The sequence below is a fragment of the Nerophis lumbriciformis genome, linkage group LG35 (genome assembly GCF_033978685.3).
Source record: "Nerophis lumbriciformis linkage group LG35, RoL_Nlum_v2.1, whole genome shotgun sequence".
NCBI classification, from domain to species: Eukaryota; Metazoa; Chordata; class Actinopteri; order Syngnathiformes; family Syngnathidae; genus Nerophis; species Nerophis lumbriciformis.
The window spans coordinates 21,060,240-21,087,733 of NC_084582.2; the positions used below are offsets into that span (position 1 = coordinate 21,060,240).

General features: G+C 38.4%; 1 protein-coding gene across 5 annotated transcripts in view; it reads right to left on the reverse strand.

The window, feature by feature from the left end:
* The window catches only part of tat (tyrosine aminotransferase), a 65,177-nt gene that overhangs the window by 21,736 nt on the left and 15,947 nt on the right, over positions 1 to 27,494 (reverse strand). For 2 of the 5 annotated variants that reach the window (XM_061927883.2, XM_061927885.1), the window contains exons 2-8: positions 17,297 to 17,322; positions 10,582 to 10,871; positions 10,377 to 10,481; positions 8,752 to 8,819; positions 7,051 to 7,209; positions 1,501 to 1,639; positions 1,370 to 1,422 (exon numbers count right to left, since the gene is read on the reverse strand). In XM_061927883.2, coding sequence (XP_061783867.1) covers positions 1,370 to 1,422; positions 1,501 to 1,639; positions 7,051 to 7,209; positions 8,752 to 8,819; positions 10,377 to 10,481; positions 10,582 to 10,871; positions 17,297 to 17,322 — 840 coding nt within the window. Of the gene's footprint in view, positions 1 to 1,369; positions 1,423 to 1,500; positions 1,640 to 7,050; positions 7,210 to 8,751; positions 8,820 to 10,376; positions 10,482 to 10,581; positions 10,872 to 12,271; positions 12,369 to 17,296; positions 17,403 to 27,494 lie in introns of those variants that run through there. The other 3 variants (XM_061927887.2, XM_061927884.1, XM_061927886.2) reach the window with 2 other exon arrangements.

A 27,494-nucleotide genomic window follows, 5' to 3' on the forward strand; every position in this document is an offset into this window, starting at 1 on the left:
CGGGAGACATAGTCTTCCCAATGTGTCCTGGGTCTTCCTCGTGGCCTCCTACTGGTCGGACGTGCCCGAAACACCTCCCTGGGGAGGCGTTCGGGTGGCATCCTGACCAGATGCCCGAACTACCTCATCTGGCTCCTCTCAATGTGGAGGAGCAGCGGCTTTACTTTGAGCTCCGCCCGGAAGACCGAGCTTTTCACCCTATCTCTAAGGGAGAGCCCCGCCACCCGGCGGAGGAAACTCATTTCAGCCGCTTGTACCTGTGATCTTGTCCTTTCGGTCGTAACCCAAAGCTCATGACCATTGGTGAGAATGGGAACGTAGATCGACCGGTAAATTCAGAGCTTTGCCTTCCGGCTCAGCTACTTCTTCACCACAACGGATCGATACAACGTCCGCATTACTGAAGACGCCGCACCGATCCGCCTGTCGATCTCACGATCCACTCTTCCCTCACTCGTGAACAAGACTCCGAGGTATTTGAACTCCTCCACATGGGGAAATATCTCTTCCCCAACCCGGAGATGGCACTCCACCCTTTTCCGGGCGAGAACCATGGACTTGTACTTGGAGGTGCTGATTCTCATCCCAGTCGCTTCACACTCGGCTGCGAACCAATCCAGTGAGAGCTGAAATCCTGGCCAGATGAAGCCATCAGGACCACATCATCTGCAAAAGGCAGAGACCTAATCCTGCAGCCACCAAACCGGATCCTCGCAACATCCCGACTGCACCTAGGAATTCTGTCCATAAAAGTTATGAACAGAATCGATGAAATGTTTATCTAAATGTGAGCGCAAAATCTGTCGCCAAGTGTAAAGTGAAATATATATATAATGTCAATGTTCCACCAATCCGAGGGGTCTCAGCCGCAAACATCTCTGCCTCCCAGTGCACGTCAGGGCAGTGAGTGTGCATGGTGGGTTACATAAAGACAATAAGAGACTAACATGTTGACGCTGCACTTCTGCGTTTGACAATGGATGGAATTGCTTCTTAAACAGAGGCATACAGTTTGTTGAAATACACTTATTTCTATTTGGATGTATCTTTTATCATTTCGCTGCGCTTTTACTTTGTGATTGTGTCACATATGAACATTAGATTGCTGTAAACAAGGCAATCACTGTCACGTAAGTTTGATGCAGCAGTCAGCTGACACGCTCGCTTTCGATCGGTTCTCAAGAATGTCTCAATGTTGAGCTAAATGGTAAAAACATGATTATGTGCTGATGTGTGGTGGTCTAACCTCCGCCCAAATACCACCAAACCAAACACAGTGGTGAAAAATGTGCCTCGCTGTGGTGAAATAGGGCCTGTGGATGCCAGCCAACCTGACGAGACACTTTGAAAACTCTACACCTGCACTCACCATGTTGCTGTAGATTTCATCTGCCAGGATAGGCACATGGTTTCTGGAGGCCACTGTGAAGGAAGACCCATCAACTTTTAATTAAGTAAATATTTAGAGGATTCTGGGAATTTTTGACGAGTGCTGCTGACCTGTGAGGATCTTCTGTAGGTGGTCCTTGGTGAACACAGAACCGCATGGGTTTGATGGGTTGGTGACAATCAGACAGGATGTCTTGTCATCCATCAGGCTCTCCAAGTGTTGCAGGTCCACCTGCCATGACTTCTCGGGCTGATTATGGAAGAACAAGGAATATCTGAACAACTCGTGGGATGGACTACTTGTAGCACATAGAGATAACTAAGCTTGTCAAGTACACAGTTATTCTTTTAAGCAGGTTTGTAAACAACAGGAACTGCTGACTCTGCAGAATCCTGGCGCACGTACCACAACACCTTTCAAGCTTTCAGTGCTTTTCTATGAAGTCAAAGTAGATTTTAAACTTTGACGTGTGCAAACACACAAATTGAAGGAGAACATTAGAATATTATCATCAATGTATGACAGAAATGAGAAATTAAAATGGCATCATAAATGTAAGAGGGAAATTAGAATATTATTCTGCCATATGAGGAGAAATGAGAATGTCATCATGAATGTATGAAGAAAATGAGAAATGAGAATACCATCATGAATGTATAAGGGGAATGAGAATATAACCATGAATGTATAAGGGAAATGAGAATATAACCATGAAAGTATAATGAAAATAATCATGAATAAGAATACCATTATGAATGTATGATGGAAATAAGAAAAAATAATATCATCATGAATATATGAGGAAAATGAGAAATGAGGTACACTCATGGATACATGAGGAAAATATGAATATCAACATGAATGTAAGAGGGAAATAAGAAATGAGAATATCATTATGAATGTATGAGAGAATTGAGAATATTATCATGAACGTATGATGAAAATAATTATGAATAAGAATACCGTTATGAATGTATGATGAAATAAGAAATGAGAATGTCATCATGAATATATGAGGAAAATGAAAAATGAGGTACACTCATGGATACATGAGGAAAATGAGAATATCAACATGAATGTAAGAGGGAAATAAGAAATGAGAATATCATTATGAATGTATGAGAGAGTTGAGAATATAATCATGACTGTATGATGGAAATAATCATGAATGAAATTACCATTATGAATGTATGACGGAAATGAGAATATTATGATCATATCATCATGAATAGATGACGGAAATGAAAATAGCATGAATGTATGAGGTAATTGAGAATTGACAATATGATAATGAATGGATGAGGGAATCAAGAATGGCATCGTAAATGTATGATGGAAATGATCATATCCTCATTAATGTAGAAGGGAAATGAGAATATCAATAAATATATAATGGAAATAAGAATGTCATCATGATTGTATGATTGAAGTGAAAATATGATCATAAAAATATGATGGATATAATAATACCTACATGAATGTATGAAGAAAATGAAAATATCAATCAATCAATCAACCAATCAATCAAAGTTTACTTATATAGCCCTTAATCACAAATGTCTCAAAGGGCTGCACAAGTCACAATGACATCATGACATCACAGCAAGAAAAAACTAATACCAGTGGGAACAACGAGAAACCTTGGAAGGTGCTATACTATTAATGGCGTTGTGCAGGGCATTGTTAACGTTGTTAGTGAGGTTATCGATAGTGGTGACACCCCGGACTATATCTATTGTATTATCGTTGCAATGTGTGGGTTCATTTATTATTTGTGTAAGAGCACAGCTATCAATTATAGTCTGGAGTTCCACGCACGGAGGGTCTGACGGGGTATTCATATGGATATCAAAATCCCTCATTATAATTACATTATCTGCGTCCGTCACTAAATTAGCAACAAACTCTGTAAATTCACTGATAAAGTCTAAACAGGGCCCAGGGGGGCAATACATAACAGCCAAATGGAGAGGTAGCAGTTTGACAGACCTCATAGTAAGCACCTCAAATAATTTACATTTATTACTTACGTTAGGTAAAGTTATGGTTTTCATGGGATACTAGTCCGACTCCTCCAAACCTTTTAAGGGGACGGGCAATATGTGCACTCGTATAGATAGGAGGAGATGCCTCGTTAAGCGGGGACAATTCATCTAGTTTTAGCCAAGTTTTGCTGAGACCAATGGGCCCCATTCAGCAATAAGTTCCTAACTTTTCTTCTTATCTTTCTCCCTAAGTGATTTCCTAAGAGGAGTCCATTCAAATTCATGACATGTTCTTAAACGGCCAAATTGTTTCCACCTGCTGTTCTTAAGTTGCTGAATGCCAAATGGTTAACGTGTGCGTGTCTATCATAGTTTTCATAAAAACACGCCCTTATTTCCCCAATATGCATCTGTAAACACCCTTAATTCCGTAATTTGCATTGGTATACATCCTTAATTCCCCATATAAGGGCACAATTCCGTCAGAAAAGCCAAACATCAAACACACAGCCAAATGGAGAGGTAGCAGTGTGACAGACCTCATAGTAAGCACCTCAAATAATTTACATTTATTACTTACGTTAGGTAAAGTTATGGTTTTCATGGGATACTAGTCCGACTCCTCCAAACCTTTTAAGGGGACGGGCAATATGTGCACTCGTATAGATAGGAGGAGATGCCTCGTTAAGCGGGGACAATTCATCTAGTTTTAGCCAAGTTTTGCTGAGACCAATGGGCCCCATTCAGCAATAAGTTCCTAACTTTTCTTCTTATCTTTCTCCCTTAGTGATTTCCTAAGAGGAGTCCATTCAAATTCATGACATGTTCTTAAACGGCCAAATTGTTTCCACCTGCTGTTCTTAAGTTGCTGAATGCCAAATGGTTAACGTGTGCGTGTCTATCATAGTTTTCATAAAAACACGCCCTTATTTCCCCAATATGCATCTGTAAACGCCCTTAATTCCGTAATTTGCATTGGTATACATCCTTAATTCCCCATATAAGGGCACAATTCCGTCAGAAAAGCCAAACATCAAACACTCGGAGCAAACACAAACAGATTACAGAAGAGAAATTCGTATTATCCCACGGGGGAAATACATAATGTCAAAACATAAGTTTAAGAAAGGGGGGACTGCAGCGTTCAAATAAATATTTGTCACTAGGGGCAAATAGGTCTACATGGTGGTTGTCTACATGGCTCCCTCCCCAGCGCACGATCTGCGGCATCTTTCAGTAGCAGCAAAAGCATTGCCATTGTGTGTGTGTGTGTGTGTGTGTGTGTGTGTGTGTGTGTGTGTGTGTGTGTGTGTGTGTGTGTGTGTGTGTGTGTGTGTGTGTGTGTGTGCGTGTATGTGTGTGCGTGCATGCGTGTATGTGTGTGCGCGTGTAAAACAATTAGAAGCACACAGATAGAAAGATAGTACGTCAGCAGTCTTTTCCGGACGTGAATGTATGAGAGAACTGAGAATATAATCATTCATGTACAAACCCCGTTTCCATATGAGTTGTGAAATTGCGTTAGATGTAAATATAAATGGAATACAATGATTTGCAAATCATTTTCAACCCATATTCAATTGAATGCACTACAAAGACAAGATATTTGATGTTCAAACTCATAAACTTCATTTATTTTTTTGCAAATAATAGTTAACTTAGAATTTCATGGCTGCAACACGTGCCAAAGTAGTTGGGAAAGCGCATGTTCACCACTGTGTTACATGGTCTTTCCTTTTAACAACACTCAGTAAACATTTGGGAACTGAGGAGACACATTTTTTAAGCTTCTCAGGTGGAATTATTTCCCATTCTTGCTTGATGTACAGCTTAAGTTGTTCAACAGTCCGGGGGTCTCCGTTGTGGTATTTTAGGCTTCATAATGTGCCACACATTTTCAATGGGAGACAGGTTTGGACTACAGGCAGGCCAGTCTAGTACCCGCACTCTTTTACTAAGAAGCCACGTTGATGTAACACGTGGCTTGGCATTGTCTTGCTGAAATAAGCAGGGGCGTCCATGGTAACGGTGCTTGGATGGCAACATATGTTGCTCCAAAACCTGTATATACCTTTCAGCATTAATGGCGCCTTCACAGATGTGTAAGTTACCCATGTCTTGGGCACTAATACACCCCCATACCATCACAGATGCTGGCTTTTCAACTTTGCGCCTATAACAATCCGGATGGTTCTTTTCCTCTTTGGTCCGGAGGACACGACGTCCACAGTTTCCAAAAAAAATTTGAAATGTGAACTCGTCAATCCATCTTAGCAGAGCTCAGGCCCAGCAAAGCCGACGTCGTTTCTGGGTGTTGTTGATAAACGGTTTTCGCCTTGCATAGGAGAGTTTTAACTTGCACTTACAGATGTAACAACCAACTGACAGTGGGTTTCTGAAGTGTTCCTGAGCCCATGTGGTGATATCCTTTACACACTGATGTCGCTTGTTGATGCAGTACAGCCTGAGGGATCGACACGGGCTTAGCTGCTTACGTGCAGTGATTTCTCCAGATTCTCTGAAATCTTTGATGATATTACGGACCGTAAATGGTGAAATCCCTAAATTCCTTGCAATAGCTGGTTGAGGAAGGTTTTTCTTAAACTGTTCAACAATTTGCTCACACATTTGTTGACAAAGTGGTGACCCTCGCCCCATCCTTGTTTGTGAACGACTGAGCATTTCATGAAGTCTACTTTTATACCCAATCATGGCACCCACCTGTTCCCAATTTGCCTTTTCACCTGTGGGATGTTCCAAATAAGGGTTTGATGAGCATTCCTCAACTTTATCAGTATTTATTGCCACCTTTCCCAACTTCTTTGTCACGTGTTGCTGGCATCAAATTCTAAAGTTAATGATTATTTGCAAAAAAAAAAGTTTATCAGTTTGAACATCAAATATATTGTCTTTGTAGCATATTCAACTGAATATGGGTTGAAAATGATTTGCAAATCATTGTATTCCGTTTATATTTACATCTAACACAATTTCCCAACTCATATGGGGTTTGTATGATGGAAAAAAGAATATCACCATGAATGCATGAGGGAAATGAGAAATTAGAATATCATCATAAATGGATGATGGAAATGGGAATATAATCATTAATGTATGAGAGAAATGAGAATACCATCATGAGTGTATGGGAGAAATGAAAATATAATCCTAAATAAATGAGAGAAATGCTTCCGCCCGAATGTAGCTGAGATAGGCTCCAGCACACCCGGTGATCCCAAAAGGGATAAGCAGTAGGAAATGCATGGATGGATGCATGGACAATATCATAATGAATATATGATGGAAATGAGAATTTCATCGTGATTTTATGAGGTAAATGAGAAATGAAAACTTCATCATTAATATAATTAGTGAAATGAGAATATTATCATAAATGTGTGAAGGGAATGAGAAGATCATATGAAGTAAATGAGAAATTAGAATATCATTATGAATGTATGAGGCAAATGACAATATTATCATGGTTGTATGCGAAACATCCATCCATCCATCCATTTTCTACCGCTTGTCCCTTTTGGGGTCGCATGAGTAATAAAAATATTGTGAATGTATGAGGAATGCCATCATGAAGTATGATGGAAATGAGGATATCATCATGTTTGATTGGAAATGAGAATATCATCATGAACGTACGAAGGAAATGAGAAATCTTACCATCAGGTTGTACAGTCTGACCTCGATGCCCATGGAAACAGCCAAAGTCTTATATAAGGAGAAGCCTGGACATGGAACCACAATGTTGTCTCCTGGGTTACAAAGGACACTGATCGCCAGGTCAATGGCTTGACTACAGCCGCTGGTCAGAATGACATCCTGCAGGGGGCGGGACATTTGCATACGGTAACGTTCACATACAACATGCAAATGATCTTCAAATACTTAAGTTCTAAATTAATAGGACACTTTTTTGTTTACAACACAGGCCTGTACATATTGAATATTACAATAATACACAGGGCCATCGAAGTCTGGACATGGAATATGCACATATAATATACAAACATTATATTTTTTTATAATTTAATGATCAATTAATTTATAAATGAAAATATGAAATAACTATTTATGTCAATTCACTAATTATTTAATAGAATAAAATAAGAATTAATAAATGAATAATATATATATGCCTCCAGTAACAAGAACACAGTGTTCTGTGATTGGCCGGCCATATAGTGTGTTAAAGTTAAAGTTAAAGTACCAATGATTGTCACACACACACTAGGTGTGGTGAAATTTGTCCTCTGCATTCGACCCATCCCCTTGATCACCCCCTGGGAAGTGAGCAGTGAGCAGCAGCGATGGCCGCGCTCGGGAATCATTTTGGTGATTTAACCCCCAATTCCAACCCTTGATGCTGGGAGGTAATGGGTCCCATTTTGATAGTCTTTGGTATGACTCGGCTGGGGTTTGACCTCACAACCTACCGATCTCAGGGCGGACGCTCTAACCACTAGGCCACTGAGTAGTGTGCACGCTTCACTACCAAATAAACGGCTGATGAGATCAAATAGAACAGGATTGTCAAACTCATTTTAGCTCAGGGGCCGCATGGAAGACAATCTGTGCACACGCGGGCCGGACTATTAAAATAATTCCATTAAAACTAAAAAAACTAAAAAGACAACTTCAGATTGTTTTCTTTGTCTGACTATGGCCAAAAATAGAACAAACCCATTCTGAAAACATTACAATAAAAATATAGAAAAAAATATCGGCAGCGGTAAAGTTTAGATTCATGAAGAAAGTGAAGGAAAGTTTATAACTGAATAAATATACATATGCATAAAAATGTTTTTTGTTTTGTTTTATTTTTCTTTTATGAATTAAGTAACGTTTATGACAACCTTTTTCCAAAACACAATATAGAATGTGAGATATAACAGGACAACGCATACATTCATCATTTGTTTTCAAAACCGTTACAAAAAAGTGGGACCCCAAGAATTTACTGTGGGACCCCATTTTTATGACTTGATGGGGTCCCTGTGACCCCATTTTTAAAAATTCCGAGCGCCAACACTGATGGAGTATTGGTGCGTGCAAAACAGCAGCAGGCTGCTGTGGCCTGCGGGCCGGTTCTAATACTAATCAAATATCATCCCGTGGGCCACAGATAATTCATTCACGGGCCGGAACTGGCCCACGGGCCTTGACTTTGACACCCCTGAAATAGATGATACATGTTTATCATTTCAAAATCTCTGAAATAGTAAATGCACCACAAAATGGCAAGAGTATATTCTGCTTATGTGTCCAGACTTTTCAGTGGCTTGTGATTCATTGACAATAAATAAATAACCTATTCATGAACCCTGTTGTCACACATAATTAGAAAAAAGAAAAAAAAGTTACCTCTGCCTCAAGAGGAGCCTCAGGACAGCTGTAAAAGTTGGCGACTGCTTGTCGGCTCTTCAAGTATCCTGACAGAAAAATAGAGAATGAACTTCAGTTTTACTGTGGTGGAATCATGTAAGATAAGAAAGGAGCACAATGCAAGAGTATCACTGAAACGCTCGCTCTGCACCCCGCCAAGGTGTGGTGCACATACAAAGAAAAAGCCTGCATTTATCCACTTACTAAAACTATAGAGTCGTCATGTTTTTACTTGATTATTTATTTGCATGCAATGTACAATACTACATCTTGTTTACAGAAGTATTTTATGTGAGACAGAAGTTTCAAGTTCGCACTTGTGCTGATTATCTATTATTACTATTTATTTATTATTGTATCTATACTGATTTATTGGGAGTTTATTTATTTGTACGTGAAGTGAATGAATTAACTCATATTATGTTTTGCATATGGTGAATGTTTATATTCATCTGGGAGAAAGCAACCACCGGTTTAAATGGTGTATTTCAGTTTGGGCCCTTTAGTACTGACATTTGTGTGTGGATTGGATTAGTTCTCGCGGAAGAAGAGGCAATTAAAGTGGACCTCGGTATGCAAAGGTGATGGCCCTATCCGTGAGAAGAGACTACATGTTAAGCTTAATGACAGTAACTAGGATACGACCTGCATCTGTTGTCTTTCCAGACACTTACACACCAACCTCTCCTTTTATGGTCAGGGTGTGCTGTCCTGACCCAGCACACACACACACACAGACAGGAGGTAGGAGTATAAAACTGATTTGTTGGCTTCTCCAAGTTAAGAGTGCCTCATTTTTCTGACCTGACCTCCGCCAGGAACTGCAGTCCTGTATAATGACGCTCACTTGCAATAAAGCAACTTTTGGTTCAGTACAGCGTCTCCGACGTCTCTTTTGAGCCAGCCGCACTGCCGTGTCACCCTTCTGTCCAAACGAGGATGACAAGACCAGAAATACACATCATACGCAATGTGCAATGCTACATTTTTGTTAACAGAAGTAATTTGTTCAAAACAGAGGTATTTCCTCCCAGAGGAAGCTTTTAATTTTAGTTCTTATTACATTAACGTGGACCCCGACTTAAACAAGTTGAAAAACGTATTCGGGTGTTACCATTTAGTGGCCAATTGTACGGAATATGTACTGTACTGTATAATCTACTAATAAAAGTTTCAATCAATCAATCAAAATCATTATTTAAAATTTTTTGTAAATGTATATCTTGTCTAAAAAGAACAACATAATACAATTAGAATTTTGCTAAAAGTAAGATGCAGTGTCATTTCAAAAGGCTAGTTTTGATCAAATAAAATAAAAACTTGTTTTTAAATTATCTTTCATTTGTATGCATTGGTTTCTTTAAAAAGTAGGGGAAAATTTGAAAAAAAAAAAAAAACATAAATCAATCATAAAAATAACAGATTGTTTGGGGTAATTTTTAGCTCATATTGCCCTGGGCTAATTTAATAGTGCAAAAAGTACTTGCAGGCACCATAATGATAAATGGAACATTCCTATGATACAAGTTAGATTGTAGGAGTATAGGGTATAGGGTATAGGTTTAGGGTTAGAATAGGAATAATTGGTTGAGAGTCAAACTGACCAACGGAAGGAGCGTAGCCATTGTACTGCTGCAAATCGATGGCGTCCTTCATGGCTTGCAGCACTGCATCGTCTGTCGGAAGGTTTCCGAACACAGTGGGATCCCCTGAGAAGTTATTAATATGGATATAAGATGTTTTACAAGAAGTTTATGCAGTATTTGGCGGTGATTTGCTGATCCACCAATCACGAGTAGGGCGCCTCACCTATAGAAAGAGCGATCATGGGTTTATTGGGATTGGGCGAGAGTTTCATCCCGTCCACAATTGCTCGTATGGGATTAAAGGTGTTGTCGGCCATGACAGACGGCTTCACTTCCCATCGCTCTCTGCGGCTCTTGGACTTGACCGGGTAAAGACTTCTGTTGACTCTTACGTGATGGACGCTCTTCCCATTGACTGTGCCTACATTCATCTGTTTGTTGTTGACATTGGGTTTGTTGTGGGCTCCATTTTCATTCATCTGCACCAAGTAAGGCTTGCCGTCATTCCGGGCACTGTTATGGAGAATAACACGGAAATTACCATCCATTTTCTTTATTTACCAAAGTAGATATGAAGTAATTGAACACTTTTAGGCCTAAAATATGTAGAATATGATTTTAAAAAAATCACACAAACACACATATATATATATATATATATATATATATATATATATATATATATATATATATATATATATATATATATATATATATATATATATGGCCCTGCGATGAGGTGGCGACTTGTCCAGGGTGTACCCCGCCTTCCGCCCGATTGTAGCTGAGATAGGCTCCAGCGCCCCCCGCGACCCCAAAGGGAATAAGCGGTAGAAAATGGATGGATGGATGGATATATATATATATATATATATATACACAGTATTCGTTAGGGCAGGGGAAAACACAGAGGCTATTTCATCCCTACAAGCCTGTTTCGCAGGCTTATATATATATATATATATATATATATATATATATATATATATATATATATATATATATATATATATATATATATATATATATATATATATATATAGTCAAGGTTTCTGTGGTTTATCCGTTATACAGTGCTCAATACCGGGGTAGAGCGGAATATACGTTAGGTCAGGAAAAAACAGAGGCTATTGTTGACATTGGGTTTGTTGTGGGCTCCACAATAATATATTTTATTTATATATAAATAAAATATATTTTATTTATATATTTTATTTATATATAATCCCCTGAACAGCAGGGAAACCTGCGAAACAGGCTTGTAGGGATGAAATAGCCTCTGTGTTTTTCCCTGCCCTAACGAATACTGTATATATGAATACATACATACATACATACATACATACATACATACCAGTAACGTGCGGTGAGGTTCATGACTGGTGAGGCACTGACTTCATCACAGTCAGATTTACAAACATATGAACCCTAAAGAGTATCTTATTCACCATTTGATTGGCAGCAGTTAACGGGTTATGTTTAAAAGCTCATACCAGCATTCTTCCCTGCTTGGCACTCAGCATCAAGGGTTGGAATTGGGGGTTAAATCACCAACAATTATTCCTGGGCGTGGCGCCGCTGCTGCCCACTGCTCCCCTCACATCCCAGGGGGTGATCAAGGGGATGGGTCAAATGCAGAGGACATATTTCACCACACCTAGTGTGTGTGACAATCATTGGTACTTTAACTCATTGGCGTTGTTAGGCCTATTTTAGGGGGGCTCAAGCCCCCCTAAAATATTCTTAAGCCCCCCTAAATAATTTGGTGTTTTTTTGTTTGTTTTTTTACAAATAAATGCCGACATATTCATTATAAAGTGGCCCAAATATGAGTTTAAATAAATAATCATATAACCTGTTATTATTCACTCAGTTTCCCCCCACTTCGTAGCGTAAGGTAGAGAGCCCCTTACGTGCATCGGTATCCAATCCATTCCACTTGTTCATATAGAAAATGCTCACATCACTCAAATTCCAGCCCGCATTTTCTCTGCGACCTTGCTTGCAGTCCTGCAGGTGTACGAAGCACATTATCTTCCTTTACAATGAGTGAAGCTGCACAAAACCTTGTGTGTGCAATTGTAAATCATTTATTTTTTTAAGTTTTGTGTTTCTTGTAGAATCTATATAAAGTAATATACATAAGCCTATTGTTAAAATAATGAAAAAAACATCATTAAATATATTTGTTTTATTGTATTGTTACATTAATAGCTGTTTTATTATTATAGGATGGCTTGTTAAACATTTAATAGGATTTTCAGAGGGAGGAAAAACCAAGACATTTAATATAAAATGTAAAATGAATAAATACATAAAAAGAAAAAGAAAATATATGGTTAAAAGCCATCGTCCCGGGGAGCATTTCATTTCGTCCCATGCATTTAAAAAAAATAAAAAAAATAACAATGAATAATTTCTAAATCTTTGTTAGCCGTTTGTGAAGTTTTGTGCTCGTGCGTAACATTCGCTCGCATCCTGTGCATCTCCTGGGGGCAAAGCCCCCCTTGTCCTTAAAAGCTAGTGACGCCCCTGCTTTAACTTAACTTTAACTTTACACATACAAACTGTAGCACACAAAAAAGCACATTTAATAAAAAAAACGTTATTATGGTCTTACCTTTACTTATAAGTGTGGGAACAGTGGTGTTCGTGTTGGAGGAGTTGTGAATGAATGAATATGAAATCCGTGCTGCAGTCTGCAGGTGTACCTAATGTAGTGTCCTTGCAGTCGTTCACGGCTCCTCCGGCGCGAGCAATGTTGTTTTTGCACTTTTTGGCTTCTTGTTAAGTGACTTTTTTTGGGTGGATTCGGTCTTGCACGTGGAGGGTTTGGGTGTGGGCTTTGGTTGGTGTGGCGCTCTCGTCGGTGGGTGCAGTCTGCGGCGAAGCTAGGTGCCTTAAGCACCAGGAGGCGGGGTTACGCATGCCTCAGCCAGTGCGTCTTCACAGCAGTTTTATGATCGCTCAGCACAAGAAATACTTTACACACATACAGTTGTTGACAAAATACACTGTACATTATATACCTCAGCTAACTAAACTATGGAAATGTATAATATAGTTCATATAGCAATACAGTCTCACTGCACAGCAGGCCAGCAGTTAGCCGAGTCCGTCCATGTGGAGGTACTGAGTGACGTGCCTCGACTGGCTACTGTTCACCGCACCGTCTCTTCTCAGTATTTGAACGGCAAATGTGAAAATTCAGCGATTTTGAAAAAAAATAATCTAAAACTGGTGAAGTTAAATGGAAAATAACTTTATAGTATAATCACTGGATACATATAACAATTTAATTTTTTTTTTTTCTTTTTACATTTTTTTCTTTCCATGATGGCAGGTGAGGCGGGGCCTCACCTGCCTCTAGTGACCGCATGTCACTGATACATACATACATACATATATATATATATATATATAGGGCCATCAGGTGATGAATTGTTAAAATCAGATAACCTGTGATTAATCATAATTAATTAGAAGTTATTTCTAGCGTAAATAACATTTGCTTAAGAAAATACGCAAATATTTGGATACAAATTCAATTTGGTAGTCAGAATTTCATACAGGAACATTTAAAAAAAATGTTTTCCTAAATTGCAAGTCATTGATTTGCTCAAAACTTGGTGACAGTAAGTATAGTAAGTAAACATTTTGAAAGTCTTTGCAGTAATATAGATTTTAAATGTTCCTATATGACATTCTGACTACCAAATTTAATTTGTATCCAAATATTTGGGTATTTTCTAGCTTGCAGAGTGTTTTCATATTGCACTTAAATTCCCAGGGGCTCGACATGTGGCGAACTGTCGCCATTTCGATGAGAATGTAGGAGAACGTCAGTGACCATGATATGTAGTTTCCTGATATCACAGTAATTACTTTTATGACCCAACCCAAACAACCTTTCCTAGTCATGGTGCAGAAAAACAATTCAACCAGCACAAAAAGTCAACAAACATGGTCAACAAACATGGTCACACATAACATAATGCAAAACACTCTCTCCCCACTTATCCATGTTGGACTTTTAGCTGCTTGATATTTCTGATTGATTACAAAGCTTTAAAGAGGTAGTCAGTTAGGAAGTAAACAAGGTAGGAGTTGAACTTTCACATACTCTTAATATTTAATTATAATAATTGTTAATTTTATATCCATTATATTATTATGGTACACACACAATATATATATATATATATATATATATATATATATATATATATATATATATATATATATATGTATGTATATATACACATACACAGTCGTGGTCAAAAGTTTACATACACTTGTAAAGAACATAACTTTAAACAGCTAAACATAAAAAAGTCATGAACACACCTTTAATGACAATAAAAAAGTACATGCAGTGCGATGGTGTCTTGCCAGATTTTGTATTTTGTAGGAATACAGAATCTGTATTCCTGCTGTAAGAGCACTTGCATTTAGAGGAGAGGAGCTCCATCATACCAGTTTCATGCATAATAACACAAAATGTGGATTGTTATGATAATGGTTTGATTGTCAATAATGTTTTGTAATGTAATGTGTGATATTTCTACCTGAATAAATGCTTCTGATATTCTGTACATTACATGATGTATAAGTTAATGGTATTAATATTCCTGCATGACAATGTTTTAACCTTCTCAGGTAATAAAATGTAATAGTCAGCCTGCTAAACATTCTGTAATTGAGGACTATCAACCAGAACATTTTATAAAAGAATATACACTTTATTTTAATCTGCAAGAACGTGTCCTGTTCCTGTTCCTCAACTGATGTACCAGCGTTTATTTTTAATCAAAATATCACAGACTGCATTACAAAACATCTTTGACAAAGCATGACTTTTTGCTGAGCTTTTATGCCATTTTACTAAAACAGTTACAGCAACAATCTACATTTTATGTTATTATTAGGTTAAACTAATATATACAAGAACATGAAGTTCGACAAACCAACTGTAAACTCGGCAGCAGGCTGTTGCTCCAATGTGTCTCACAGGAATCGTGGATTAAAAAAAATGTTTTTTTTTGACTGTGCATAAAACTTTTTACACTTTTATACTGAAATAAATACACCTACTAATTATTAAATACAAATATTAAAAAAACTACCGGCTGCAGTAAAGTTTAGCTCCACGAAGGAAAGAAGAAAATGAATTAATGTTTATAACTGAATAAATTTACATATGCATAAAAATTTGTTTTCTTTTGTATTATTTTTTCAATGAATTAAGTAACGTTTATGGCAACCTTTTTCCAAAACACAATATAGAATGTGAGATATAACAGGATAATACATACATTTATCATTTGTTTTCAAAACGGTTACAAAAAAGTGGGAACCCATAAATGTACTACGGGAACCCATTTTTATGACTTGATGGGGTCCCTGGGACCCCATTTTGAAAATTCTTAGCGCCAACACTGGCTATTTTCCCGCTTGTGGCTCATCAGTAAACAGTAAATGCAGCCACATTTGAGAATGGCCCGAGGGTCAATAAAGGAGTCAGAACGCATGCGCGTTAATCGCGCGGTAAAGAAATTAGTGCCAGTAAAAGAACTTATAGTTTACACGTTATCACATTAACTTTGACAGCCCTAATATATAGCACAGATGATAAAAATTGTATACTTGTATAATGTATATATATCATTTTTTGTCATCATCTGCACTAAAATCAAGTTGACCGACTTTTGGCAGAATTTCTTTTTGATGCACTTCAACTCAACATCTCCACATTGGTGCTGGTGAGCCTTTGACATGAGCAATGTCAAAATACAATAGCTGGATGCAGCGGTACCGTAACCGTAGCGATAATAATTGTGATTAAGACTGTCAAGTTTGCAGTCAAGTTTTTGCAGAACAATTTACACCTGTGGTTTCAAAAAAAAAAAAAAAAAAAAAAAGAAGAAAAAGTGGAACAATTTCCCTTGTGGATCAATAAAGTTTGTCTAAGTCTAAGTCTAATGTGATGATGTATTTCCACATACAGTAGTGGTTGTGTTATAGTGGCCTGAGTGATGACCATAGCAATGACGCTTGAAGGATCCTCTGGGCTACCAGTGAGTACTGTAATCTACAGTAGAACACACTCAAGGCTATTATATTGGGCGAAATGAGTGTCAAAGTGACTTTATGGGTGTTATTTAATATTTAGAGGGCTATAATTATGTAAAAAAAAAAATCTTATTTAAAAGGTCGTAAACAGTTTATTTAGGAACGAATGTACTTTAAAAATGTCTAAATTGATTATTGATATTATCAAAATATCCTTTATAACAGTTTTTCCTAGCGATTTGTTCTACGGGTAAGAAATATACTCAGTTGTCTTATGCTTTCCCACCACTAGCTCAAACATTTAGAAGGAGTCTGGAGCAAAACTCATGTAGAAGTTTTTTTAAGCACAAAGTAGGTAGAATTGATTAATTTTAGCACTGCAACATTGTATATAAATGTATTTTTAAATCAGTTTTTCTTTTGCAGTATATTTGTCCATTTTTGTGTTCAGTAAATAATAATCGTATTAAATTAACAAATGCTTTCATACCATTTGACAAGGTTTAATCCTGTTAAACTGTATGCAGTTTAGATATCTTTATTGAACGCCTTGCAAATCAAGAGTAAGTCAGTGTAGAAAAGTTGGGCCCCTAGGTCAAAAAGGATAAGAACACCTATTTTAAAACATAAAATGTACTTTTCATTAAGATTCAATTAAATATCCTAAACATTTGATGGGTATTATTATCATTACGATTTTCCTTCATTCACAATGAAAGCTTGACAAAGGACACAAAAAAATGTATGAATCAAATCCTCAAAATACTGAAAAAAGAAGAGAAAATACAAATAAAATAACAGTAATATTTTGTTTTACTGTCAATACAATATGCCCAATAAAAGTGTCTATTGAAGAATATTCTTACCTCATGATAAGTCTTTTCACTGGTACCTATGAGGACAGAGAATAATGGATGAAGCGAATGAACTGAGGAGGACTTGATTGGTGCATTTTATAGCCAGGCTACAAAAGATGGGAGTTGAGCCCAGCCTATACTTTCATTGGTGGACACGAGAGGGTTGCGCCACGACACCCCTCTTACATCATAACCAGAACCATACTGACTCTCAGCCATCCGGCACCTGGGGGAGCAGTGAGGATTCTACACTGCGTGACGTCCGCCAGTGGTGCATCCCAAAAGTTTCACATGAACATGTTTGTCTGCTACTGGACACGCCCACTTAGGCAAACACCACAGTTTTTCTTACTCAACTATGCACATATTTCAACAAACACATATCCATTTGAATACATCAAATAAAGATTCCAATAAGTAAACATTTTAGGCAGAAAAGGAGAGATGAATGAAGGTCTTATGAGTGGCCGGGTATATTCCCCAAAATAACAACAGTGTTAGGTAAACTAGCTCATTTCCAAAGGCTTATCTATCAATCAGTCAAAGTTTACTTATATAGCCCTTAATCACAAATGTCTTACCATTAAAGCTCATTTTAAATCCATGTAACAATTGTAATGCTTTTTAACCCTGCTTTTATGTTTGTCACATTGTGTTGGTGACGAACCCCAAGATGCAGAGATGACGATAGGCATTGAGCAGGAAAACATTATTTAATGTCCAAAAGTAAAAATAAAGAAAAGACACAAAGCAGGAACGCCAAACTGGAAAACGGGAAACAGGATCCAGCACACAGGAACTAGGAACAAAAAGACAGAAAGCAGTCCACAGCATACAGGAACAGAGACAAGTAACAGGTAGGAGCTACAAGTATTACTGATAAATATTCATGACAACAATCCAGCCGTAACTGGAGGGCAGGGCAGGTATACATAGCAGCTGGCTGATTGACACCAGGTGTGGCCAGGTGCCAATCAGCCACAGCTGAGGGGACAGCACTCAGAGAGACAAACAGGAAACTGAACCAAAATAAGAGTGCTGACAGGAAATAAAACAAACACAGAGGAAAAACTAAAACTTAACCAAACTGTCAGGGACAAGCCTGACAATGTTCTCACTATATTAATTCAATAAATTCATAGAAAACAGTGTTGACAGCAATGGCGTAACCAGTTTAATCACATTACTCAGTGGTTGGACCTTGCTATTTTCAACATAAAGTAGCTTTTCAGTGTTGACGCTACGGTAGCGTCCACAAAAGCTACAAAACCCAAAACCAATGAAGTTGGCACGTTGTGTAAATAAAAACAGAATACAATGATTTGCTAATTCTTTTCAACCTATATTCAATTGAATAGACTGCAAAGACAAGATAATTAACTTTCGAACTGGAAAACTTTTGTTATTTTTTGCAAATATTAGCTCATTTGGAATTTGATGCCTGCGACATGTTTCAAAAAAGCTGGCACAAGTGGCAAAAAAGACTGAGAAAGTTGAGGAATGCTCATCAAACGCTTATTTGGAACATCCCACAGGTGAGCAGGCTAATTGGGAACAGGTGGGTGCCATGATTGGGTATAAAAGCAGCTGTCATGAAATGCTCAGTCATTCACAAACAAGGATGGGGCGAGGGTCACCACTTTGTGAACAAATTCGTGAGCAAATTGTCGAACAGTTTAAGAACAACATTTCTCAATGAGCTATTGCAAGGAATTTAGGGATTTCACCATCTACGGTCCGTAATATCATCAAAAGGTTCAGAGAACCTGGAAAAATCACTGCACGTAAACATTTAATGCCCGTGACCTTCGATCCCCCAAAAAGCGACATCAATGTGTAAAGGATATCACCACATGGGCTCAGGAACACTTCAGAAAATGACTGTCTAGAAAATGACTAGAGTTCATCGCTATATCTGTAAATTAAAGTTAAAACTCTACTATGCAACGCGAAAGCCATTTATCAACAACAACCAGAAAAATAACATCTGTTTAATTGTATTTCTGGACTGTATATGTTAAAAATCCAATAAACAAATGTTTAAAATATATATATAAATTAATATATACGCCAGTAAATGATCTGAAGTAGCCAGGATGGAAAGCGGCATCGCAGAACTGGAAGCTATTGACGACTTCCAACACAAATTTGAGGAAACACATTCAGGTATTTCCAAAAGTTACCACAACAATGGAGATAGATAAAAGAAACAATTACTACTTAAGACTGTATATTATGGCCATTAAGACAAACAAAGTAAAAATAAAGGGGAAAGATGACCACATCTGCTACTATAATACAATATTTATTCAGCACAGTGCTGTTTATATTTTTGCCCCGCGACCCGACCTCGGATAAGCGGAAGAAGATGGATGGATGGACGCCTCTTTAGTTATGTCTACAATGAGACTCATTGACAGTTACTGTATTAGTCACACTTGCCAACCTTGAGACCTCCGATTTCGGGAGGTTGGGGGGGGGCGTGGTCGGAGTGGGGCGGGGCGTGGTTGGGGGCGTGGTTAAGAGGGGAGGAGTATATTGACAGCTAGAATTCACCAAGTCAAGTATTTCATATATATATATATCTATATATATATATATATATATATATATATATATATATATATATATATAAATATATATATATATATATATATATATATATATATATACATCCTGAAAATATGCAAACAAAACTATGTTTAGATAATTGATACTTCAAACCTGCATAAAGAAATCATAGTGAATACAACATAACTTGGCTTCTGAGAGCTTCAAAATGTAATGAATAAAATGCTAAAGTTGTTGATAAACAAGCAATTATTTTAATAATTAAATATGGTCATTTTAAATGAATTATTATGATAATTGAAAATTAATTATTTCAAATATGTTTATTTTAATGTATGCCACTACATATGTATTTATTTTATGGCTGGATGCAATAAGGAGTCCGAAAAAATACAAATAAAAATACAATAAATTTTGATGTTTTTAGCAAAATATAGTAAAAATGTATTTAGTTTTTTGTTTTTTTAAATTAATAAATATATTAATTTTTAGGTAAGATAAACATAGTAATACAATGTATCTCTAGTCTGGATGATTTTAGTTCTTGTCAGTGTCACCCTGTTGTCCTCCCGTCGTGAAAAAAGGCTGTCCTCACTCAGGTCCGCATGGAGCTGGAGGAGGCGTGGCCTCCAGTTTCGGCTGAAAATCGGGAGATTTTCGGGAGAATATTTGTCCCGGGAGGTTTTCGGGAGAGGCGCTGAATTTCGGGAGTCTCCCGGAAAATTCGGGAGAGTTGGCAAGTATGGTATTAGTCAAAGAAATATCGATATTCCAGTGCTAGAAAGACACATGCTATCCAAAGAATTTCAAATTTAATATTCATTTATACCTGAATGATAAAGTCACACAATTGGAAAATCAATTGAACTGATCTGATCAGTTTGTATCACAGATCATATAGGAATGACTTGGAATTATGTTTTTTATGTCAACATTAGCTCTGTTACAACATCATAAGTGACTGTAAAATGTGCATCTTTTGTAGTACACCATGCTGTAGTAGTGTCTCTCTGTCTTTTTCACACACGGTGTGTGAGATGGATGGTCCTGGATTTGTACGGATCAATATTTGTTTGTTAACCAGTTTCACAAAGTTGCATTTTCTTCGTTAGACACTAATCAATTTGATGTTAAACCCAGTTAGGCGCAATTATAATAACGAATCTTAAGTTCCCTCTTTTGGGATTATGATAAAGATGTGTTCTTGAATACACATTTATTGACGCTACAGTGTTTCACACAGGACTTTGATCTATTTGTGGCTGTAGTGGCGCCATATTTCAACAGACCTCTTACAACAATAGCTGTGTTATGAGAGTCTCTGCGAGTCACTTCCCTGGGGTACAAGGCCTAAAGAAAGGATTACTTCTTTATGATGGTTGGACATATCCAAACAGAGGATTGTGTCAACTAAACCTGCCTGTGTTTACCAAACACAAGCCTACAGAAGGTTAAGGAGCTTAAATCAACATTATTAGACAAACACGCCAATGACACGGACGTTGTTCCAACATCACAATATTCAGTTGGCGGTGTAGTTCTGCTAAAGGACAAGATGCCAATATAGTTGTCATATTTGCTATAATTGCGACGGTTAGGGCACGTGCTGCCAATAGCTAGCGGCATATTTGAAAACTGCATCAGAACATTAGATAGACAGGATGATTGCCACCACGCTGAAAAGAAAGGGTTATAATAAAAACATTGTTTGCGTCAAAAAAGGATTCACCTGAAAAGTATTTGTTCATGGTTTTAAATTGTAAATTAGAAAAATAAATCGATCAATTGAAGATAATTTCTACCAAATTACCTTATGTTTACGTTGCAAGCATCCAGTAGCCCCGCCTCCAAGATGACAAGAGGGTTTACTCCATTTCTTTCATTTTGCTATAGAAAAGTTCCAGTCCAGAACACTGACTATGACTATGACTAAAAAACTCATAGTTTACACATAGTAAACTATGAGTTTTTTCCCCCTTGGCCTCAGTCTGGACCTCCTCTCCAGGGGCCCAGGCTTAGACTGAATTTTTTTTTTTTTTTCTGTTTCTCACCTTTTTTTCTAAGGGGCGCCGGAAGTTGGCAGACACGTCAGCGATCCTGTTCTGTCTCCCTGTAATGTTTGTCTGCTCTTGAATGGGATTGTGCTGAAAATGTTAATTTCCCCTTGAGGATTGATAAAGTATTTCTGATTCTGATTCTGACTGGACTCAGGACTTTTTTTTACTATTGGCAGGTAGGACCTGGTTGAGGTCTGTGCACTCCAAGTGCTTTTTTAGTTTATTCTGTTATGTAACTAATGAAGTGAATTAATCAACTCATATCATGTTTTGCATATGGTGAATGTTAATATTCATGGAGAAAGCAAACCACCAAGTTTAAGTAAATAGTGGTATTGTCGTGATAAGTAGAAATCCACCAGCCCTATCGTCCTTAACAAAACTAGTCCTACCACTTCTAACAGCGAGGCATGGCAACCGAAGGGCCCAGTTATATAATCGGTTATATAATTCTGAGTGTAATCAATGATAGTAATCACAACAAGTAATCATGTATGGTAATCATAGTAATCAAGTGTGTTAAAACAGGTTAATCAAATGGGGAATATGTGTATTATCCTAGTATGATAAAAGAAGAAGGCTTAGAGCTGAAAGGAAGTTTGGCCACTCTTGAAAAACCCCATGTCAAAAACCTTGGGGTCATACTCAACCCAGACCTCAAGTTTGACAAGCAAGTGAAATCTGTGGTGAAATCCTGTTTTTTCCCAACTACGCACAATAGCCAAGATCAAGTCTTTCCTCTCCCCCAGTGACCTACGGAGGGTCGTGTTGATGCTCATCTTCTCTAGACTGGACTATTGCAATGCCCTTTATGCTGGGGTCACCGACAAGACCACCCATAGCATGCAGCTAGTACAAAATGCAGCTGGATTTTGACTCGCAAGGAACTTGTGCGTCAATTACCGGATTCTAACAAGTTTGAGCACATAATAAGATAAGGCCCCATAGTTTGATATTCGCAGGTGGATTGGATTACTTCTCGTAGGAAAGAGGCCCTAATTGGGACTTTGGAATGCAAAAGTGATAACCCTATCCTTGAGAAGAGACTACATGTCTAGCTCAACGTCAACATTTAAGTAATGACTTAAAGCAGTTGTTTTCCAGACACTTACAAACGAACATCTCCTTTTATGGTCAGGGTGTGCTGTCCTGACTTAGCACACACCCAGAGTCAGAAAAGAGGAATATAAAAACTGATGGTTTGGCTTCTCCAAGTTAGGAGTGCCTCATTTTTCTGACCTGACCTCCTCAAGGAACTGCAGTCCTGTATAATGACGCTCGCTTGTAATAAAGCAACTTTTAGTTCAGTAAAGCGTCTCTGACGTCTCTTTTGATCCAGCCGCAGTGCCGTGTCGCCCTTTTGTACGGACGAGGATGACAAGACCGGAAATACACATCACTAACCACAGGGCACCCTTTGGACACCCTTGTTTCTGGGTTGCCCGCATGACATAACTCTAACTCTACGAGCAACCGCAATTCTCGACTACCATTTACCTTGTTAGCTTTCATCGCCATGAGCGAACGATGGTCAATAAATAAGGAAGGAGAGTGTTATTACAGTTGAAACTAATCGATGCGTTACAACATCTTTTGTATATCTTTATTTTTGTGCAAATATTGACCCGAAATCAGGGAAGAAGGTATTTGCGTTAGCTCATCAACAAAGTCCACTGAGTTTTGGATGATGAGGTCAGAGAACTAAAACTATGGTGGAACTGGACGTCACCTCCATGTTAACTTGTTTACAACCCAGGATGTAGTAGATGCTGTGAAGCAAAGATTACTGTTTGATCACATCCTCCATGATAGAGGAGCCCTCACCCCAGAACAGCAATGACATTTTCTGGAACTTTGTTTTAAAGGGGAACATTATCACCAGACCTATGTAAGCGTCAATATATACCTTGATGTTGCAGAAAAAAGACCATATATTTTTTTAACCGATGTCTGAACTCTAGATGGGTGAATTTTGGCGAATTAAACACCTTTCTAATATTCGCTCTCGGAGCGATGACGTCACAACGTGGCGTCACATCGGGAAGCAATCCGCCATTTTCTCAAACACCGAGTCAAATCAGCTCTGTTATTTTCCGTTTTTTCGACTGTTTTCCGTACCTTGGAGACCTCATGCCTCGTCGGTGTGTTGTCGGAGGGTGTAACAACACGAACAGGGACGGATTCAAGTTGCACCAGTGGCCCAAAGATGCGAAAGCGGCAAGAAATTGGTCGTTTGTTCCGCACACTTTACCGACGAAAGCTATGCTACGACAGAGATGGCAAGAATGTGTGGATATCCTGCGACACTCAAAGCAGATGTATTTCCAACGATAAAGTCAAAGAAATCTGCCACCAGACCCCCATTGAATCTGCCAGAGTGTGTGAGCAATTCAGGGACAAAGGACCTCTGTAGCACGGCAAGCAATGGCGGCAGTTTGTTCCCGCAGACGAGCGAGCTAAACCCCCTATCGACTCTAGCGTCCCTGGCCTGCTGACATCAACTCCAAAACTGGACAGATCAGCTTTCGGGAAAAGAGCACAGATGAGGGTATGTCTACAGAATATATTAATTGATGAAAATTGGGCTGTCTGCACTCTCAAAGTGCATGTTGTTGCCAAATGTATTTCATATGCTGTAAACCTAGTTCATAGTTGTTAGTTTCCTTTAATGCCAAACAAACACATACCAATCGTTGGTTAGAAGGCGATCGCCAAATTCGTCCTCGCTTTCTCCCGTGTCGCTGGCCTGTCGTGTCGTTTTCGTCAGTTTCGCTTGCATACGGTTCAAACCGATATGGCTCAATAGCTTCAGTTTCTTCTTCAATTTCGTTTTCGCTACCTGCCTCCACACTACCACCATCCGTTTCAATACATTCGTAATCTGTTAAATCGCTTAAGCCGCTGAAATCCGAGTCTGAATCCGAGCTAATGTCGCTATAGCTTGCTGTTCTTTCCGCCATGTTTGTTTGTGTTGGCTTCACTATGTGACGTCACAGGAAAATGGACGGGTGGTTAAAATCAGGCACTTTGAAGCTTTTTTTAGGGATATTGCGTGATAGGTAAAATTTTTAAAAAAACTTCGAAAAATATAATAAGCCACTGGGAACTGATTTTTAATGGTTTTAACAATTCTGAAATTGTGATAATGTTCCCCTTTAACACCACATACTTTTAATCAGGGCCGGCCGGCCCATTGCATTAACACTCAATGCGGTTGTTTAGGGCCTCAACCAGTAGCAGGCTACAGATGTGACGTTTTTTTTTTGTTTTTTTTTTGAAAATTAGGAGTGCGACCTATACCCCCTTGAAAAAATACAAAATGGTTCATTCCTCCTGCAACAAACTCAGCTATGAACGCTTCAACAAAGACGTCATGAGGTCATCAAATCTATGTCGCTACAGCTTGGTTATTATACAGGTTACAGAACGTAAATTAAGTATTGTCGGCAGATTTTGAATGCATTTTTAAAGTGATTTAGAGGTATAATTGATTGCTCCCATTACATTTCTAGCCACCCAGAACTAGCCAATTTGTATATGTTAGAAAGAAAAAAAACAAAAAAACTTTTTGTCTTTTTATCTCTCATAAGGATTGTAAACGATAGGCAAAATTTAAAAAAAAGTGCAGTTCCCCTTTAAGTTAAGTTAAAAGTTAAAGTACCAATGATTGTCACACACACACTAGTTGTGGCGAAATTATTCTCTGCATTTGACCCATCAACCTTGATCACCCCCTGGGAGGTGAGGGGAGTAGTGAGCAGCAGGGTGGCCGCGCCCGGGCATCATTTTTGGTGATTCAACCCCCAATTCCAACCGTTGATGCTGAGTGTCAAGCAGGGAGGTAATGGGTCCCATTTTTATAGTCTTTGGTATGACTCGGCCGGGGTTTGAACTCACAACCTAGTTCAGTGGTTAGGGCGGACACTCTAACCACTGAGTCATTAAGCAGCTATAAAATTATACAATTATTTTTACACCTTTTCTCCCAGGGAGATCCCAAAAAGTACTAGAGAGCATATATGTACAAAAAGGGTCTTCTAATCACACAAATGCCATTGATAACAGACGATGGTGATCCTGGCGAATAGCACCAGGATCATAATGCTAGCCATTGACCCTCGGTAAGGTAGGGAAACCAGAAAACAATGTCAATGGCGGGAGGCAACCAGTGGCACGAAAAAAGACAAAATAGAAAAAAGAAAAAACTAAAAGTGGGCTCAAGGGAAGACAGGAGGACTGAGCAAAAATACAAAAACTTACAAGCTGTGCAGCAAAAACCACTAAGCGAATAGGTAGATGTGGAACATGGAGCAGAGTTGGCATGGAACAAACGTGTCTGATCAGACTAAATAGGGAGTGGGTGATAGCATACAGCTGTATTCAGTCACTCCCGCCTTACCTAGGGAACCATGGCAAATAGAAAACAGAAAAGAACAGGGGAGAGACTCCGTCATCCGCAGGCACAAAAAACAGACATGTAACAAGGATGCTCCTACCTGTGTGTGATGTGTTGAACCAGCAGCTATAATCTGTAACACGTTTTCTGAATTACAATCTCATCAACCGAAACATTTTTAGCTCACTGACAGTGCTGTAGAGCACATCATCGCAGCGCATTTGTGTGTCTGTAATGATTCAAATGCAAGATAATGCATTATAAAAGACGTTTTATTATAATATTGTACAAACACCAAAACCAGTGAAGTTGGCACGTTGTGTAAATCGTAAATAAAAACAAAATACAATGATGTGCACATCCTTTTCAACATATATTCAATTGAATAGACTGCAAAGACAAGATACTTAACGTTTGAACTGGAAAACTTTGTTATTTTTTGCAAATATTAGCTCGTTCGGCAACATGTTTCAAAAAAGCTGGGACAAGTGGCAAAAAAGACTGACAAAGTTGAGTAATGCTCATCAAACACTTATTTGGAACATCCCACAGGTGAACAGGCTAATTGGGAGCAGGTGGGTGTCATGATTGGGTATAAAAGCATCTTCCATGAAATGCTCAGTCATTCACAAACAAGGATGGGGCGATGGTCAAAACTTTGTGAACAAATGCGTGAGCAAATTGTCCAACAGTTTAAGAACAACATTTCTCAACAAGGAATTTAGGGATTTCACCATCTACGGTCCGTAATATCATCAAAAGGTTCAGAGAATCTGGAGAAATCACTGCACGTAAGCGATGATATTACGGACCTTCGATCCCTCAGGCGGTACTGCATCAAAAAGCGACCTCTGTGTGTAAAGGATATCACCACATAGACTCAGGAACACTTCAGAAAACCACTGTCAGTAACTACAGTTCGTCGCTACATCTGTAAGTGCATGTTAAAAATCCACTATGCAAAGCGAAAGCCATTAATCAACAACACCCAGAAACGCCGCCGGCTTCGCTGGGCCCAAGATCATCTAAGATGGACTGATGTAGACTGACGAGTCCACATTTTAAATTGTTTTTGGAAACTGTGGACGTTGTGCCCTCCGGACCAAAGAGGAAAAGAACCGTCTGGATTGTTCTAGGCGCAAAGTTCAAAAGCCAGCATCTGTGATGGTATGGGGGTGTATTA